A 21,137-nucleotide genomic window follows, 5' to 3' on the forward strand; every position below is an offset into this window, starting at 1 on the left:
CATAACCAGACTCTGTGTCATGCTAACAAAGTTATTTTTGTCTTTGCTTTCTTAATGACTCTCCTTGGGAGAGGAATGATGAAAAAAAGACAGGGGATAATGAGATTTTAAAAAATCCCACCCCTGGGGCGCCTGGGTGGCTCAGTCATTAAGCGTCTGCCTTCAGCTCAGGTCATGATCCCAGGGTTCTGGGATCGAGCCCGGCATCGGGCTCCCTGCTCGGCGGGAGGCCTGCCTCTCCCTCCCCCACTCCGCCTGCTTGTGTTCCTGCTCTCGCTGTGTCTCTCTCTGTCAAATAAATAAATAAAATCTTTAAAAAAATAAAAAATAAAAAACAAATAAAAAATCCCACACTGACACACTTATTTTATATTTGTGACCATATCTGATCACATTATGGGTTTTACTTAATTTTAATTATGCCTGTATCTTATGTTATTTCAGGTAATAAAGTTAGACAAAATAAATAATGTTAATGGTTATCTTCTTTAGCTACGATGTTTTCTTTACAGCTCATGATACAGTGCTCCACACTTATAAAAATTAATTAGGAAACAGTTAACAAATACCTCCAAATTTTATAACAGCCCTGCAAATTTATTTGTATTTAAAAGGCTTTAATACAGAAATAAAAGAATCTCTTATTTGCACAAAGCTTGGAAGAAAATGAACATTTTACACACTGTAAGTGAAGGCAGTATAAGCTTAATTAGAAAATAAAGAGTTTTGGGATTCAGTCAGACCCTGGTTTGAATTCCAACTCTATCACCTACCTACCTACCAGGCTGTGTAACCTTGGGCAAATTATGTTTTCTTAACCTAGATTTTACATTTCAAAAGGTGGCAGAACTTATTCAATGGACCAGATGTGTTCAATAAATGGCAGTCATTGTTAAATATACAGCAGCTACTTTGTTTTTTAAAGATTTTATTTATTTATTTGAGACAGAGTGAGAGAGAGAGAGAAAGCATGAGCGGGGCCTGTGGTGGGGGGCCTGGGGAGGTGGGCAAAGGGTGAGGGAGAAGCAGGCTCTCCACCGAACAGGGAGCTGGATGCGGGGCTCCATCCCAGGCCCCTGAGATCATGACCTGAGCTAAAGGCAGACACTTAACTGACTGAGCCACCCAGGCGCCCCTACAACAGCTACTTTGCTTTGGGAAAGTTTGCAAAATTTGGGTGAAAAGTCAATACTGAGTTTGCCCTGTTCACATGGGTTTCAGCCTGTTTTGATTTTGCACACAACTGGCTGGAACCCTGATAACCATCCTAACTAGATCCTTCCCTCAAACCTACTTCAAACTCAACTGATACAGACCTACACTTCTGATTTCAAGTATTATCTGTCAAGTCTCAAGAACAAATTCTTTCAGAATCATCCTTGCCCAGTCAAGGATTTGGACTGGAACCCACCTCCTTTGGGTGCCAACTCACAAGTGAATTAGTTCTGTTCGTCCCCGTGCTATGTTCCTCCAGCTCACAGCATGCTCTGAGACTCTGTAAATCTCAGTTAATGGTAAATGTTTAATAATGTCAAAATAATTTTTTAAGATTTATTTATTTATTTGAGAGAGAGAGAGCACATGTGAGCAGGGGGAGAGGAGAGAGGGAATCTACAAGTAGACTCCCCACTGAGTGTGACTCAGGGCAAGATCCCAGGACCCTGAGATCATGATCTGAGCTGAAACAAAGAATTTTGACTGAGACTTCCAGGCACCCCTCAAAGTAATTTTAAAAAATCATTATCTGGAGGAAGGGTACGGACAGTTACTAAAGGCCAAATACACACTAGTTAACTGTTGTTAAAGGATAAACTGAGGGACATCAAAAATTTTAAGAGTTTATTTGAACAAAAATTTTTTCTCATCAGGCATCACCAAACCAGAAGTGATTAGAAGCACTTCACAGACTGCCCCTAGGGGCAAGGCTTTTATACAGAAGACATGGAAGCAAAGAAGAAAATTATTTGACTGGGTATAGTTCAAGGGCTTGTATTCTTTAGGAAAACCTAGTTGGCTGTTTGTTATTGGTTGTCCTTAGGTTTAGACTGCATAATCCTGAGGCATTTACAGGCTTAGGTTTTGGTTTGCTTGTGTCAGCTGCTAAGGCATGGGAGCCACCTCAGTCCAATGGCCTCCTTGCTTAATTAATTTAACACTGTGCTATGGGCTAGGTTACACCACTCATCTCTTAATTCTTGTAATAACTCTCAGAGGTAGGAATGCTTTGAAAGCAATCTGAAAATATCGAACAATACCAATATATTAATATTACCCATACCAATATATTGGGAATATATCCCTATTTAAAAAATCCTTAATAATACTTTGTATAAAGATAGTTAATGCAAGGCCATTCAGGATGGCATAAATTGTAAGTAATTCAAATACAGGTTTCCTCTGCTATCAGAAAGAGCTTTTCTATTCCTAGGAAACATTTTATAAGCCAAAACAGAGTAAAGCGAAGAAGCAATTATCATTAATTTATACAGAAAGTTATTTTGACTGTTTCCAGACCAAAAATAACCTCTCTCAGGCTTTTCTGATACCTTAGGACACATCTTGCTAAGGGATATACAAAATAAATTGAGGTAAAGCACAGATGCTCACAGACACAGTTCAAAGCTATCACAGCTTGATACTGAGTATAGTTCCGGGGAGGGAGCTTGGCAGGACCACTCTTGCTGCTTGGGTGCCCACACCCTCTATAACGGCTTGCTGCAACACACACACACACTGAATGCTATTTTCATTTTTCTTTCTTTTTTTTTTTCATAAAAGTGAAAATCCTCTTTGGATTTCTTTTGGATAGTGAAAACAGGTACCACCACCAGGTCTTTCATAAAAGCCCAGTGGTATAACACAAACTTTTGAAAAGTAGGGGATACCTGTACCTAACATTCCTCAAATGATTGTTACCCCAAAACTATGGAAAAGCTTCTGCTCATTATATTTGTAAAATGTGGACTCCTTAAAAATCTAAGTATGCACATAAACTAAACAAAATGTGTAGAAAACAATATAGTTCATAACAACCCAAAGTTTGTATGTATACAAACAAGGCTTAGAAAGGAAAATACTAATAAAAATCAGTGTTAATTGGGTTCTTTATTCCTAAAAAGTTGTGTGTCATGGCAGACAAGGCACACAAATTTTTAAAAATACTATAGAAAAACTGTTTCCAAATGATTATTCACTTATGTCTAATGATTAAATGCCAAGTTTATGTCATGAAGTATGATTGAAAGTACGATAGTATATCACTTTGCTCAGAGACTAGAGAAAAGTTTTATATAAATCAGTTTAGTGTGTAGGAGAGGTCTCCACTTGTACTGTCAAAGGCTCAGACAGGTCCTGATGTTGGACAACAGATGCAGCAGACTGATAAAAGCCTACACACACACACACACACACACACACACACACACACACACACACACACACGACTGCAGGATCCTTCTGGAAGAGAACCCAGATTTAATTACATTGGCCAGCTCTGACAAAGCCAATCAAGTAACAACAATGCCTTAATTATCTTGGGGGAGAAGTGATTCTGAGCATAGGCTGGTGTATGTCACTCAGATCTATCCTTGATCTGAAATCCAATAGGGATTCAGAGTAGATGGAATGAAAAGAGAAACCTTAAACAATCGTACTAAGCTTTCTTAAGACAGTGTGCACAAATTAGCTATACAGTTAGGGTACCCCCACCCACAAAAAGAAAAAAGGGAGAGGAGGCATTTTTAGGACTTTGCCAAAGATCTTTGGCTCTTTGTGTCATTGCATTAGCAGTGGTACTCATCATGAGGATGCAATGTCCAGAACAGAGCCAAAACTGAAGCAGTGCCCAAGGGAGACACATGATATCCATAGAAGTAGTCACAAGTGCCAAGCAGAGGCTACCTTCAAGGCAGTTGACCAGATTTGTTCTTAATAATTAGACACTTTTCAGGAATTCCCAAAAATACTTGGGAGGGAAGGGAGCAGACTCAAGCCTTTGGAGAGATTTGAAGTTTTGCAGGTGGGGCAAAGTCAGTGAAGTATAGGTTACTATCATTCTTGTGATCCCTCTTGAATTCATAAGTTGACCAAACATGGGAAATCCTGGGTCACAAAAGAAAATGTCTAGACCTTCCCATTATAATAAGAATTTGAGGCAGCTTGTGTGTAAACAGGATGTTTGTAACTTTAATCATTTGAAATGCACTAGGGGAACTTATTCTTTAAAAGTAACACTAGATAGGGACACCTGGGTAGCTCAGTCGTTAAGCGTCTGCCTTCAGCTCAGGTCATGATCCCAGAGTCCTGGGATTGAGTCTCACATTGGGCTCCCTGCTAGGCAGAGAGCCTGCTTCTCCCTCAGCCTGCCGCTCTCTCTCAAATAAATAAATAAAATCTTAAATTTAAAAAAGGATGTATTATCTCTATATATATATATAAAAAGTAACACTAGATAAAATTCTTCTGTAGGGTAAATAATCATCTTCTTAATACCAAAAGTAAATTCCTGTTATATATCTTGCAAATACGATTTTTCAAAAATGTTTCAAAACAGGTATATTTATAGCATTTGTTTCTTAAAAATTCTTTAATAATTATATTCTAAAATTCCAGTTGTATACCATTAATATTGAGTAGCCTCGGAAAGCCCAATGGAAGTATTCAAATAGTTATAATAAAGGGGCAGGCCATATAAGAGACAGAATTTGCAACGTTAGCATTGCTAGACAATTGTGGGAATTGCTGAGGTTGTTAGATGGTAGGAAGCTGAGAAGGTCAGACTTATTTGTTGTCTTTTTCCCCCATCACAATATAAGCTCCATGAGTTCAGGGTCTTTGGTTAGCTCAAGGCTATATTCCCAAAACCAGGACAGTGCTTTTATGTATTTTTTAATTTTACAATATTACAATGAATATTTCCTGAATGAATATAATCAAATCTATTATCATGTCTCAGGTAGGATGAAAAATTTTACCATTAACAAATTCATCATAGAGTCACCAACCGACATGTAAATATAGGACACATAAGACACATCACACACACACACACACACACGCGTTTATCACACATTATGGGAAGAACACTCTTCCCCACATACAAAGCACTACACTTTTATTTATTTTACCCATCATAGTGAATACTAGCTCATGTGATATATCCAAATTAACTGAAATAATTAATTCAATATGAGCTCAATCATTAAGAACTAGAAAACAGACATGATAAGAACATTTGTCTTTGATTTCCCTTTCTGCTTTTTTTTTTTGGTAAATAATGCTGGGTAAATTAACTGCAGTCTATTATACTGTATATCTGAGAATATAAAACAAAAGTGTAGCACAGTAATGGGATGTAGTACTGATAAATATGTGAGTAAAGTGGGTTTAGATTTGGCACGTGTACGTCAGCCGCAGAAGTCTTAGAGTCACCTCAATTTAATGGTCTTGTTTAATTAACTTAAAAAAAATGGAGAAACTGAGGAGCAGAGAGATTTAATAAGTGGCACAAGACTGCACGGAGGCTTCAGCTCAGATGGAATGGCCCTCCAAGTGCCTCTCATCTTCCAGGACCAGAGGGCTTGCTGGTGCACCTTCTTCTCTAGGCAAGAGCAAAGTGGAAGAGGAAACACTCAAAGCCTCCTAAGTCCAGAGCTTGCAAACGGTGAGAAAGGAAGGCTAGAAGGAGCTGGAGTCAAGGAAATGCCCTTCCACCAAGTGAAATGAGGCTCTTGAAAAGTCTTTTTTATTGGAAGTAGGAATTTGTTAAGGAGAACACTCTCGGCATATTTCAAAATCGTCACTTTCCTCTCTTCCCGCCAGAGGTATGAGATGGCAGAGGAGTAGGAGACCTAGATTTCGTCTGGTCTCAGGAATTCAGCTGAATAGGGATCAAACCATTCTGAACACCTACGAACTCAACAGGAGATCAAAGAGGAGAGTAGCAACAACTATCTGAACAGAGAAGCGACCACTTTCTGGAAGGTAGGACGTGCGGAGAAGTGAATCCGAGGCGATATTCGGGAGTCTAGACGGCGGGGGAGGGGCCTCCGCCGGCCGCTTCTGGCAAGTGATAGAGCCGCGGAGCACAAAATTGGAACTGTTAGAAGTTGGCTCCGCGGAGGGAGGTCGCTGCAGTGGCTAAGCAGGGGGTGGAATCCTCCCGGGACAGTGTGGTCTCAGGACCCTCGGGGTCACAGAAAGACCGGGGGAGCCTGAGTGCAGCAGAGCTCCCAGGTATCGGAGTGGGGAAGCCGGCTGCAGAGACAGAGCTGAGGCGCGGGCTCTCAGCTCGGGATTGCCATAAACTGTGATCCGCGGCCCAGTCGGGCCACTGCTCCTCCAGCAAGGACCCAACAGACGGCAGATCCGGGGAGACTCCCCTTCCTTCCCGGGGAGGAGCGGCGTGGGAACGCACCACAGGGATCTGCTGGGTTTGGAGACTCCACACCGGGTCGGGTGCCAGAGAGAGCAACGCTCGGTCACAGGCCAGGTGAGCACGGAGTGCGGCCAGAGACCGGGGACAAGGGAGTGACTGCTTTTCTCTGTGGGCGCACTGAGGAGCGGGGCCCCGAGTTCTCAGCTCCTCCGGGTGGAGATTGGGAGGCCACCATTTTTGCCCTGGTCCTCCAAGGCTGTGCCGAGAGCTTGCAGGGAACAAAAGCTCCTGAGATCAAACCGGAGCAGCTTGCTTAGCCCGGACCGACAAGGGCGGGGCAATTCAGCCTCCGGCAAAGACATTTGGAAACCACGGCAACAGGCCCCTCCCCCAGAAGATCAGCACGAACAGCCAGCAAGCCAAGACCAAGTTTACCGATCAAGGAGAACGGGAGAACTCCAGCGCTAGGGGAATACTGCACATAGAATTCATGGGTTTTTTTTACCATGATTCATTAGTTCATCAAAGTTAATTTTTGTTAACTGTTTTTTTTTCTTTTTCCCTTTTTCAACCAACATCTTATCAATCTCTTTAAAAAAAAAAAAAATTTATTTTTCATTTTTAGAGTCATATTTTATCCCTTCATAGTAGTTACCCTTATTTTTGGCATATATATATAAGTTGTTCTCTCTTTAAAATTTTGAGATACAGTTTCTTCTAACAGATCAAAATATACCCTAAATCACTAGTGTATGGCTCTGTTCTAGTCTCCTGCCTGATCACATTCTCTCCCTTTTTTTTTTAAATCTTTTCTTTTTTCAAACAACTTCTTATCTTATCAAGTCCTTTTATAAAATCTTTTATAATTTTCATCTTTACAGTAATCTTCTATCCCTTCATTGTATCAACCCTTATTTTGTACATATATGTCTTTCTTCCTTTAAAATTTTAGGAGGCACTTTTTTCTAACAGACCAAAATACGCCCAAAATCTAGTGTGTGGCACTGATCTATGCACTAGCCTGATCATATTTGATCACATTCTGCTTTTTTTGTATTGTTCTGTTTTTATTTTTATCTTTTTTTTTCTCTTTCTTTTTTCTTTCTTTCCCTTTCTTTTCTCCTGGTTTCAGGTCTTTTCTGATTTGTATACAGTATATTTGCTGGGGACATTGTAAACCTGTTAGCATTTTGTTCTCTCATTCATCTATTCTCCTCTGGACAAAATGACAAGACGAAAAAAATCACCTCAGCAAAAAGAACAAGAGGTAGTACCGTCTGCCAGGGACCTACTCAATACGGACATTAGTACGATGTTGGACCTAGAGTTCAGAATCATGACTTTTAAGATACTAGCTGGGCTTGAAAAAAGCGTGGAAGTTATTAGAGAAACCCTTTCTGGAGAAATAAAAGAACTAAAATCTAACCAAGTTAAATCAAAAAGGCTATTGATGAGGTGCAATCAAAAATGGGGGCACTAACTGCTAGGATAAATGAGGCAGAAGAGAGAATCAGCGATATAGAAGACCAAATGATGGAAAATAAAGAGGCTGAGAAAAAGAGGGAGAAACAACTACAGGATCACGAGGGCAGAATTCGAGAGATAAGTGATACGATAAGATGAAACAACATTAGAATAATTGGGATCCCAGAAGAAGAAGAAAGAGAGAGAGGGGCAGAAGGTATATTGGAGCAAATTATAGCAGAGAACTTCCCTAATGTGAGGAAGGAAACAGGCATCAAAATCCAGGAGGCACAGAGAACCCCTCTCAAAATCAATAATAATAGGTCAACACCCCAACATCTAATAGTAAAACTTACGAGTCTCAGAGACAAAGAGAAAATCCTGAAAGCAGCTCGGGAGAAGAGATATGTAACCTACAATGGTAAAAATATTAGATTGGCAACAGACCTATCCACAGAGACCAGGCAGGCCAGAAAGGACTGGCAAGATATCTTCAGAGCACTAAACGAGAAAAATATGCAGCCAAGAATACTATATCCAGCTAGGCTGTCATTGAAAATAGAAGGAGAGATAAAAAGGTTCCAGAACAAACAAAAACTAAAGGAATTTGCAAACACGAAACCAGCCCTCCAAGAAATATTGAAAGGGGTCCTCTAAGCAAAGAGAGAGCCTAAAAGCAGCAAAGATCAGAAAGGAACACAGACAACATACAGTAACAGTCACCTTACAGGCAATAAAATGGCACTAAATTCATACCTTTCAATAGTTACCCTGAATGTAAATGGGCTAAATGCCCCAATCAAAAGACACAGGCTATCAGATTGGATTAAAAACAAGACCCATCAATATGCTGTCTGCAAGAGACTCATTTTAGACCCAAAGACACCCCAGATTGAAAGTGAGGGGGTGGAAAACCATTTACCATGCTAATGGACACCAAAAGAAAGCTGGGGTGGCAATCCTTATATCAGACAAACTAGATTTTAAAACAAAGACTATAATAAGAGATGAGGAAGGACACTATATCCTACTTAAAGGGTCTATCCAACAAGAAGATCTAACAATTGTAAATATCTATGCCCCGAACATGGGAGCAGCCAATTATATAAGGCAATTAATAACAAAAGCAAAGAAACACATTGACAACAATACAATAATAGTGGGGGACTTTAACACCCCCCTGACTGAAATGGACAGATCATCTAAGCAAAAGATCAACAAGGAAATAAAGACTTTAAATGACACACTGGACCAAATGGACTTCACAGACATATTCAGAACATTCCATCCCAAAGCAACGGAATACACATTCTTCTCTAGTGCCCATGGAACATTCTCCAGAATTGATCACATCCTAGGTCACAAATCAGGTCTCAACTGGTACCAAAAGATTGGGATCATTCCCTGCATATTTTCAGACCACAATGCTTTGAAACTAGAACTCAATCACAAGAGGAAAGTCGGAAAGAACTCAAATACATGGAGGCTAAAGAGCATCCTACTAAAGAATGAATGGGTCAACCAGGAAATTAAAGAAGAATTAACAAAATTCATGGAAACCAATGAAAATGAAAACACAACTGTCCAAAATCTTTGGGATACAGCAAAGGCAGTCCTGAGAGGAAAGTATATAGCAATACAAGCCTTTCTCAAGAAACAAGAAAGGTCTCAAATACACAACCTAACCCTACACCTAAAGGAGCTGGAGAAAGAACAGCAAATAAAGCCTAAACCCAGCAGGAGAAGAGAAATAATAAAGATCAGAGCAGAAATCAATGAACTAGAAACCAAAAGAACAGTAGAACAGATCAACGAAACTAGGAGCTGGTTCTCTGAAAGAATTAACAAGATTGATAAACCCTTGGCCAGACTGATCCAAAAGAAAAGAGAAATGACCCAAATCAACAAAATCATGAATGAAAGAGGAGAGATCACAACCAACACCAAAGAAATACAAACAATTATAAGAACATATTATGAGCAACTCTATGCCAGCAAATTAGATAACCTGGAAGAAATGGGTGCATTCCTAGAGATGTATCAACTACCAAAACTGAACCAGGAAGAAATAGAAAACCTGAACAGACCTATAACCACTAAGGAAATTGAAGCAGTCATCAAAAATCTCCCAACAAACAAAAGCCCAGGGCCAGATGGCTTCCCAGGGGAATTCTATCAGACATTTAAAGAAGAATTAATACCTATTCTCCTGAAACTGTTCCAAAAAATAGAAACGGAAGGAAAACTTCCAAATTCATTTTATGAGGCCACCATTACCTTGATCCCAAAACCAGACAAAGACCCCATCAAAAAGGAGAATTACAGACCAATATCCTTGATGAACATGGATGCAAAAATTCTCACCAAAATACTAGCCAATAGGATCCAACAGTACATTAAAAGGATTATTCCCCATGACCAAGTGGGATTTATCCCTGGGCTGCAAGGCTGGTTCAACATCCGCAAATCAATCAACGTGATACAATACATTAACAAAAGAAAGAACAAGAATCATATGATCCTCTCAACAGATGCAGAAAAAGCATTTGACAAAGTACAGCATCCTTTCTTGATCAAAACTCTTCAGAGTATAGGGATAGAGGGTACATACCTCAATATCATAAAAGCCATCTATGAAAAACCTACAGCGAATATCATTCTCAATGGGGAAAAGCTGAGAGCTTTTCTCCTAAGGTCAGGAACACGGCAGGGATGTCCACTTTCACCACTGCTATTCAACATAGTATTAGAAGTCCTAGCCACAGCAATCAGACAACAAAAAGAAATCAAAGGCATCCAAATTGGCAAAGAGGAAGTCAAACTCTCACTGTTTGCAGATGATATGATACTGTATGTGGAAAACCCAAAAGACTCCACCCCAAAACTGCTAGAACTCATACAGGAATTCAGTCAAGTAGCAGGCTATAAAATCAATGCACAGAAATCAGTGGCATTCCCATACACCAACAACAAGACAGAAGAGAGACAAATCAAGGAGTCGATCCCATTCACAATTGCACCCAAAACCATAAGATACCTAGGAATAAATTTAACCAGAGAGGCAAAGGATCTGTACTCAGAAAACTATAAAATACTCAGGAAAGTAATTGAAGAAGACACAAAGAAATGGAAAAATGTTCCATGCTCATGGATTGGGAGAACCAACATTGTGAAGATGTCAATGCTACCTAGAGCAATCTACACATTCAATGCAATCCCCATCAAAATACCATCCATTTTTTTCAAAGAAATGGAACAAATAATCCTAAAATTTGTATGGAACCAGAAGAGACCCCTAATAGCCAGAGGAATTTTGAAAAAGAAAAGCAAAGCTGGCGGCATCACAATTCCGGACTTCCAGCTCTATTACAAAGCTGTCATCATCAAGACAGTAAGGTACTGGCACAAAAACAGACACATAGATCAATGGAACAGAATCGAGAGCCCAGAAATGGACCCTCAACTCTATGGCCAACTCATCTTTGACAAAGCAGGAAAGAATGTCCAATGGGAAAAAGACAGTCTCTTCAACAAATGGTGTTGGGAAAATTGGACATCCACATGCAGAAGAATGAAACTGGACCATTTCCTTACACCACACACAAAAATAGACTCCAAATGGTTGAAAGACCTAAACGTGAGACAGAGTCCATCAAAATCCTAAAGGAGAACACAGGTAGCAACCTCTTTGACCTCAGCCGCAGCAACTTCTTCCTAGAAACATCACCAAAGGCACGGGAAGCCAGGGCAAAAATGAACTATTGGGATTTCATCAAGATAAAAAGCTTTTGCACAGCAAAAGGAACAGTCCACAAAACCAACAGACAACCGACAGAATGGGAAAAAATATTTGCAAATGACATATCAGATAAAGGGCTAGTATCCAAAATCTATAAAGAACTTCTCAAACTCAACACCCAAAGAACAAATAATCCAATCAAGAAATGGACAGAAAACATGAACAGACATTTTTCCAAAGAAGACATCCAAATGGCCAACAGGCACATGAAAAAGTGCTCCACATCGCTCGGCATCAGGGAAATCCAAATCAAAACCTCAATGAGATACCACCTCACACCAGTCAGAATGGCTAAAATTAACAAGTCAGGGAACGACAGATGTTGGCGGGGATGTGGAGAAAGGGGAACCCTCCTACACTGTTGGTGGGAATGCAAGCTGGTGCAACCCCTCTGGAAAACAGTATGGAGGTTCCTCAAACAGTTGAAATTAGAGCTACCATTCGATCCAGCAATTGCACTACTGGGTATTTACCCCAAAGATACAAATGTAGGGACCCGAAGGGGTATGTGCACCCCAATGTTTATAGCAGCAATGTCCACAATAGCCAAACTGTGGAAAGAGCCAAGATGTCCATCGACAGATGAATGGATAAAGAAGAGGTGGTATATATACACAATGGAATATTATGCAGCCATCAAAAGGAATGAGATCTTGCCATTTGCAACGACGTGGATGGAACTGGAGGGTGTTATGCTTAGTGAAATAAGTCAATCAGAGAAAGACATGTATCATATGACCTCACTGATATGAGGAATTCTTAATCTCATGAACAAACTGAGGGTTGCTGGAGTGGTCGGGGGTGGGAGGGATGGGGTGGCTGGGTGATAGACATTGGGGAGGGTAGGTGCTATGGTGAGTGCTGTGAATTGTGCAAGACTGTTGAATGAGGTGGTATATATATACAATGGAATATTATGCAGCATCAAAAACCCGAAATCTTTCCATTTGCAATGATGTGTATGGAACTAGAGGGTATTATGCTAAGCGAAATAAGTCAATCAGAGAAAGACATGTATCATATGATCTTATTGATATGAGGAATTCTTAATCTCAGGAAACAAACTGAGGGTTGCTAGAGTGGTGAGGGGTAGGAGGGATGGGGTGGCTGGGTGACAGACATTGTGGAGAGGGTATGTGCTATGGTGAGCGCTGTGAATTGTGTAAATCTGATGAATCACAGACTTGTACCTCTGAAACAAATAATACATTATATGTTAAATAGAAAAAAAAGAAGATAGTAGGAAGGGAAAAATGAAGGGGGGGAATCAGAGGGGGAGAGGAACCATGTGGACTCTGAGAAACAAACTGAGGGTTCTAGAGGGGAGGGGGTGGGGGGTTGGGTTAGCCTGGTGATGGGTATTAAGGAGGGCACGTATTGAATGGAGCACTGGGTGTTATACGCAAACAATGAATCATGGAACACTACATCAAAAAAATAATAAATTAATTTAAAAAATGACAAAGTGTTAGAAATCTAAAAAACTAAAAAACTATATTGAAAGACACACACAAAGACCCATCAGTGTAAGAATTTGAAACATTAAGATTTTTTCTCTGCCAAAAGAAGATCTGAAAACTCTCTAGGGAGACAAAAAGCATATATAAGGGATTCGCTAGCAGAATGTCATTGAACGTCTCAATAGTACTGGAAAATAAAACTTAAAAATGGAACAAAAACCTTAAAAAAAATCCCTAAAACTGGAAAAAAATGAAAAAATAGCTGTATATCAAATTTTTGTACAACACGTAGAAATGATTTATTTCCAGTGACTTTAGAACACAGTCCAGAACACTGCAAGGACAAGAACTAAAAGGACATTTTAAATTTCATTCAGTCATTTTCTTGTAGTATTGTTATTGGTTTTGTTATTTGAAATTATTTTCCTTATAGTGCAGGATAAACACATTTTTGAGTTAATAACATTAAGAATCAAGAATTTCAGTATAGGGGTGCTGGGTGGCTCAGATGGTTAAGCGTCTGCATTTGGCTCGCGTCACGATCTCCAGGTCCTGGGATGGAGCCCCACAGTCTGGGCTTCCAGCTCAGGGGGAGTCTGCTTCTCCTTCTGCCTCTCCCTCTGCTTGTGCTCTCTCTGTCTCTCTCTGTCTCAAATGAATAAATAAAATCTTTAAAAAAAAAAAAGAATTTCAGTATAAGAAAAAATAATAGACCTCATCAGAAAATTAAAGAACAAAGTAAAACATTGTAATGGTAAACAGAATTGAAAATGATTTTTAAAAATGCATTTTTTTCTCGGTGTACGGACTGGAATGGCTGGAAACACTGCCAATCCAGTAGAAAAGAACACTCCTAGTACCTAGAATCTAGGCTTTAATATCATTCTTCACTACAATGAACTAGGACTCCTTGAAGAAACAGCTGATATCAGGTCTGGGGCAGGAGAAGTACAAGGCAAACCAGGGAGATATTAAGCTAAAGGAAGGAAGTTTTTGAAGATTAATGTGATCCTATTCAAAGAAAACAGAATCCAGCTTAAAGGGACTCCTACTGGTCTCATGGAACGATCAGCCATTATCATACTAACCTAGTGGTCAATACAGCATCATTATTTATGGGATGAACAGATATTATGTGTCTCTTAATATATGCAAATTTAAGTATATATCTTCTATGACATACTATAGTCAAAGATGTTCCAACTTTAACTTTAAATCTATCTTCTAGTTTCTCAGAAATACAGGCAATCCACAACCTAAATTAGTGCTTCTTGAACTGCAGTGAAAATCTAACACTTTTATAAATTAAAAGTAAGTTACCTTAAAAAATAAAATTTATATTCAAGAAAGGATTTTTTATTTTTAAATATTCATAGAGTCAAATAAAACTATCCTTCTTTATAAAACATATGGTTTTCCTGTTAATGAAGTTTTTCCAGGCCCTATGTTAGACATAGTCTCCCAAATTTTCTTGTTTTCTTTCTTTAAAAATTAATTAAAAAATTTTTTAATCCATCTATGCTTCATTTTTAATAGTTTGTTGTTTCCTTCCATTTGAGTATCCAATTATTTAAGTCCTACTGAATAAATAAACTATTCTCATTGATATGAAATATCACTACTACCACACACAGATATATTGGGAACTATTTCTGGACTTTCTATTCTGGTCCACTGATATGTCTATTTATAGGTCATTATAACACTTATTTGATGAAAGTGACTTTACAGTATGTTTTATTTTCTGCTAAGGAAAGTCTCTGCTACCTTCTTTTTCATTCTATTATTTCTAGTGGTGTTCCTCATCCCCGTCCCAGCTTGGTTTTTCCACTAATCTCTTAGATTTTCCATGTATTCACTGTCATCAAGGGGGAAAAAATAATTTTATCTTTCTTTTTCCATGTCCATACCAATTATTTTATTATCTTATTTAACTGCATTCACTAGGACTTCCAAAAATAATGCTGAATAACAATGACTATGGAAGGGACACCTATCTTGTTCCTGATTTCAATTAAAACATCTTTAATATTTTACTCCTTACCAAAAAACCAACAGCAAGTGTCATTCTAAACAATCTTTATCATATTTCTATGCCAATTCCAGTTTGGGAATGGTTGTTGAATTTTATCAACTTCCATTTCATAATCTATGGGTATGATCACTTTCCCCCCTGCAATGTGTTGATATAAGAAATTCTGTATTGGGGCGCCTGGGTGGCTCAGTCGTTAACTGTCTGCCTTCAGCTCAGGCTCATGATCCCAGAATCCTGGGATCCAGCCACGCATGGGGCTCCCTGCTCAGCGGGAAGCCTGTTCTCCCTCTCCCACTCCCCCTGCTTGTGTTCCCTCTCTCGCTGTGTCTTTCTCTGTCAAAAAATAAATAAAAAATCTTAAAAAAAAATTCTTTATTAGCTGTCCTGATATTGGAATCATCTTTGCATTCCTGGAAAAGAATGTGTGCTTGTTTACAGCATATTATTTCTTTGATATTTTGCTAGAGTCATTTGTTAATATTTCATTTACAATTTTTGCAACCATATTCCTAAGTGAGATTTGTCCATCGCTTTCTTTTGTGTACTTAACAGGTTAGTACTAAAATCTGTGACTATGGATTATATGAAATATAAAATTATGTGCCCAGGAATTGAAAAGGCTTGCATCTTTCAGAGGTGTCTGGAACAATAACATCAATATTATTTGTTATTCCTTTTTCAAAACAGAGGTATAATTTACAAACAGTAAAATCCCCCCCCCTTTTTTTTAATGATAGCTAGAACTCAGTTGTGAAACTATTTGGTCTTGATTATTTTTTAAAAATTCAGTTTACCAACTGTTATATTTCATATATGTTAATTTGTATATTAAAATTGTCTTTTTCTTGGGCAGTTTTAATAATTTCTTTCATTAGGAAATCCTATTATACAAGATTTTCAAATATGATGTCACAGAGCTGCATGTAATTACTTTAATCTTCTGTGTCTATATTATTTCTAATCTTACATATTTTTCTTTCTCTTTTGTCTTTAATTCATGTTCTGAAAGAAGTACAAAATTTCCATATTTTTAGTCTTCTTCAATAATGAAAGTACTCTGAATAGATCTTTTACTTTATCCCGTACATTTTTTTTAAAGATTTTATTTATTTATTTGACAGAGAGAGACACAGCGAGAGAAGGAACACAAGCAGGGGGAGTGGGAGAAAGAGAAGCAGACTTTCTGCTAAGCAGGGAGCCCGATGTGGGGCTCGATCCCAGGATCCTGGGATCATGACCTGAGCCGAAGGCAGACACTTAATGACTTAGCCACCCAGGCACCCCTATCCCATACATTTTTGAAAGAAGAGATTTCAACGATTCTTTTGATTTCCTCCTTGCTCCAAGAACAATTTTAATTATGTTTTATAATTTTCAAGTAATTAAGTTTTTTTTTTTTAAGTAGGTTCCATGCCCAGTGTGGAGTGCAAAGCAGGTCTTGAACTCATGACCCTGAGATCAAGACCTGAGCTGAGTTCAAGAGTTGGACATTTAACCGACTGAGCCACTCAGGTACCCCCCAGTAATTAAGATGTGATACTCTAGTATTATTTCTTTCTACTTGATTGGCTTTTAGATCAAAGAATATGGTCTATAAAGTCTTTACTTTCCTGATTTTAAGGTTTCTTTTGTGACCAACTATGTGACAAATTTTTATAAATGTCCTAAATCATAAAAAGGAAACATATAGTCTTTAATCAAAAAATGTAAAAATGCATTTACATTACCAAAAAACCTGAGTTTATTGATATTATTCAATTCTTTTTTTTTAAAGATTTTATTTATTTATTTGACAGAGAGAGACACAGTGAGAGAGGGAACACAAGCAGGGGGAGTGGGAGAGGGAGAAGCAGGTTTCCCGCGGAGCAGGGAGCCCGAAGCGGGACTCGATCCCAGGACCCTGGGATCATGACCTGAGCCGAAGTCAGACGCTGAACGACTGAGCCACCCAGGTGCTATTATTCAATTCTTATACAGCCTATTAATTTTTGCCTATTAACCATATTACTAAAAAACAAGTGTTAAAATCTTCTATAAATTCTATTCTTGTCAAGTTTTCCTTGCATTTCTCATTTCTTTCATATTGTATCAAGTACTAGCAAGGATGTGGAGCTCAGAAATTCTCATATAGTGGTAATAAGAACATAAACTGGCATGCCTTCTTTGAAGAACAGTATTATTAAGTACAACTGAAGACAGGCATAGCTGTGACCACCAATTCCAATTCTGGCAATATCCCCACTAACACCAGAAACATGCACTAGAATGTTCACTGCTGCACTAATTGTAGATTAAAGAAAGTGTAAGCAACTCCAACATCTATTAACTACAGAATTAATAAATAAATTATATATCCATAATAGTTACTATACAGCAGTAAAAATGAATAAATTATCGCTACATGCAACATCATGAGTAAATCTTAGGAATGTAATAATTTTGAATGAGGAAAAGATACAGAAAAAAACACAGTATGATTTCATTTATGTAAAGTTTGGAAATAATCAAAATTCAGTAATATATTAGGAGCACACATAAGTGTGGTAAAACTATAAAGAAAAAGAAAGGGAACAATAAACATAAAATTCAGAATAGGGTGGGACACGAAGACATAGGATTGGACCAAGGGCACATGACAGTTGCAAAGGTAATGGTAATGTACTTTTTCTAAAACTTAATCATGTGTACAAATATCAATGTACTATAATTATTTATATCTTACAATTTATAAATATGATTTCTCAATATTTAATAAAAACAATAAAATGAGATAACCTGATGAGCAAATTGCTGTAACAACTTTTGTGAAAAAATTATCATCAAGAGCTATTCCAGTAATAACAGGAAGGGAAGTTCTGTCACTCATTCACTATTTACTGAGCACATACTATGTGCTACCACTGTTTAGCACTGGGAGAACAAAACAGACAAAAACCCTTACTCTGTTGGAGCTTGCATACAGTGGAACAGAATCATACTACATATTGCTATTTTCTATGAACCAAGAAAAGCCATCGCTTTCACCAGTAACTTGCTTAGATTTAGGGTGAATGTTTCACAACTACATTCTTTATAACAATTGAAAGAATTATATATAACATGTTCTGAATTATATATAACATACATATTATGAATTCTATATATATATAGAATTATATATGATATAACATATTCTGAAAAGCAGATCTTATTTCAGCCTTTGAAAATTTTGTTATAAATCTATGTTTTAAACTAAAATCAATCTTTTCTTACATATCGCTCATCAAATTTGTAGTCATCACTGTCCAGTAAGGGTTTCTGAGGAGCTGCATATCTTCTGATAGATTCTTCCACCTTGGAAACGGGCAGTCTTAATTGAAGCATGTCAAGAAAAGCAAAGAAATACATATTAAATACATTTAAGTATTCACAATCCATGTTTTTTATGGCCTTTGGTTGGAAGTCTTAGATTTATCTACTTCTGCAGTAACCTTTTCAGGAACCAATACAGATTGTGTATTTTGGTCCCTTCCCTTAGGGTCATAGAATGTACACATACTTATGTAAGATCTCTCTGGTCAAACCAATAATGTTCAAGCATAATGAAAAGATAACTAGTTATTCCATGTAACTCTATATAATTATAAAAAAGAAAATTATGTTCCTTCAACAATGCCAAAAATGAATACAGTAAATGATGCAACCCACTCTTTATTTTGACCCAACACTTTATTAGCAAGTTGATCACACCTCTTTGAAGTGGAGCCCAGACAAGCCTTAATTCACCAAGTGTGGATTTATCTAAGCTCACCATGAGACTACATTTATTTTCAGCCAGTACCAAGCAATCCCCTTAGGTATTTCTAAGCTATTTTATACACAAATAATTCTTACGTGTTAAAAGACTAATAAATTGCCTATAGTCCTAAATTATGAAGATTATATATAACATTTATATAAATAATAATGCCCTTTATTTAAAATAAAGTCTTTCTGACCAAAGATTTAAATCGTACCTGCCTAATTTATGGCTTTTACTCATTTTTTACATGAATAACTTTCAATAAAACTAAAAACTAAATATGTCTAATATGTGTTATGTAGGCAGAGGATGGGAAAGTAGAGAATTCTTTGTTTTTTCTTTTAAAGAGGTTTATTAGGGCGCCTGGGTGGCTCAGATGGTTAAGCGTCTGCCTTCGGCTCAGGTCATGATCCCAGGGTCCTGGGATCGAGTCCCGCATCGGGCTCCCTGTTCCTTGGGAGCCTGCTTCTCCCTCTGCCTCTCTCTCTCTGTCTCTCATGAATAAATAAATAAAATCTTAAAAAAAAATAAAGAGGTTTATTAAAGCTAGATTTTATTTTTGATTCTATGCAAAGAAACAGAATGGTTACATAGACCATATATAAGTATTATTATCTCTATCTACAAATGATAAGCCAGGCTCTGAAAAATTTAGAGTATCTCCAAGCCAGCAAATGGCAGAACAAAAACTCTTATCTAGATTCTCTATTCCAAATTTTGAATTCTTTTCACCACACATATTCCCTTTTTTAGAGTGCGTGGCTTTCAATATCAGGGCAAAAATACCATCAAGAGGAGAAATATTCTGAGATAGTCTAAGAAGTTTACAAAAGATACAGATGATCAGAAATTCTATTATGGATAGCTTTCACTTTTGCAATCAAAATCTGAGTGTTCATTGCATGCCAGGCACATGAGATACAAAAATGAACAATAAAAGTCCTTGTTCTAAATAAAGGAGCACACAGTATAACACAGACATATGCAGGGACAATTCCAATAAAATATAAATGCAATAAGACAGACATACATAGGATGTTGTTCCTTGCAAGCAACAGGAAGGGCACCAGCTTTGAGTGGTGAAAGAGTCATAAAAGATTTCCTCTAATCAACAAACATCAGGCACTGTGTTAGAAAATGGAGATGATAAATAAAACAGACCGGATCACAGCTCTCCTTGACCTTGCATTAAGAAGATACTATAAAAAAACAAGCAGATAAATGAGGTCATCCCATGTAATAATAAGTGCTATACTAGGAATGGAAATAGTATACAGAGAAGATTGTGTTACTATAAACGTCAAGGAAGAACTCCCATGAGAAAATAAGAAGGACCTGAGATATCAGGTGTGTATATCACTTCGACGTTACTGCTTAGTGTTTGGGGGCAAAATCAGTACGTTTTTAAAAACTAAGTACCTTTATATTCTACATAAATTTTACTTTCAAGGTAATGGTGTAATCTCGCCCAAACTCAAAATCTCTTGATTCAAGTTTCATCCTTACTGAGTTTAAAACATAAAGATGAAAGATCCATTTCCTAAACAGAGCTGCTCTCAGCAGAGGCTAGCCTGGGGCAGCTGCCAGGAGATGCTGATGGCCCTGGGGGCTGTCCTCACCTCCAGCGGCTCTCCCGGAAGTGTGCTGTCTGGAGAGCGCTGCCGTGCATTTCATGCAGGCGCAGGTGCAGATGCCACGTGCAGGCTGCCTCCTTGCCCTCCGCCCTGGGCCACTACCAGCGCATCTCCCCCAAGGCCCTCCTGGCCTTCTGGGCTGCAGCCTCCGCCTCCACCTCCACCAGCTGCCTCCCCCCCCGGAAATGAAAGACCAGCAGCCCAAGGTCCAACTACTCCCACTTCCAAACACGTTTAACCGTAAGCCTCTGCGCTAGTCCTCTCAGGCCCCGCGGCACGTGCCATAATGTGTGACGTCGATACGTCATGCGCGTGGCCGAGCGTGGCCAGCTGGAGCCTGGGACAGACGCGGGGCTCCAGGCACAGGGAGGTTCCTGAATTGTATGGGTGGTACTGTGTGTGGTAGTCAGAACCTCTCTAAGGCCCCGGATGTAGCGCAGGCCCAGAGGGGCAGTCTTGGCATCTCCTCCAACTCACTCCCCAACTTTGGACGAGCTTAGGGTCATGGTACCTGAAATCCAAATGTCGGTCCAGAGAACTGCACTCCTGGGGATCCTCTGGCCCTAGCGGTTTGGAGTTTTGCCTGTG

At 38.6% G+C, this 21,137-nt stretch overlaps 1 protein-coding gene across 3 annotated transcripts in view; it reads right to left on the reverse strand.

Moving 5' to 3' along the window:
* The window catches only part of SPATA9 (spermatogenesis associated 9), a 46,159-nt gene extending 25,384 nt beyond the window's left edge, over positions 1-20,775 (reverse strand). The window contains exons 1-2 of one of the 3 annotated variants that reach the window (XM_027605959.2): positions 19,946-20,022; positions 18,387-18,483 (exon numbers count right to left, since the gene is read on the reverse strand). In XM_027605959.2, the coding sequence (XP_027461760.1) occupies positions 18,387-18,483; positions 19,946-20,007 (159 nt within the window). In that variant the 5' untranslated portion in view covers positions 20,008-20,022. Of the gene's footprint in view, positions 1-18,386; positions 18,484-19,945; positions 20,023-20,534 lie in introns of those variants that run through there. The other 2 variants (XM_027605961.2, XM_035727723.1) reach the window with 2 other exon arrangements.
* Between the last annotated feature and the right edge of the window lie 362 nt (positions 20,776-21,137).

This window comes from Zalophus californianus, chromosome 5 (assembly GCF_009762305.2).
Source record: "Zalophus californianus isolate mZalCal1 chromosome 5, mZalCal1.pri.v2, whole genome shotgun sequence".
Lineage (NCBI taxonomy): Eukaryota > Metazoa > Chordata > Mammalia > Carnivora > Otariidae > Zalophus > Zalophus californianus.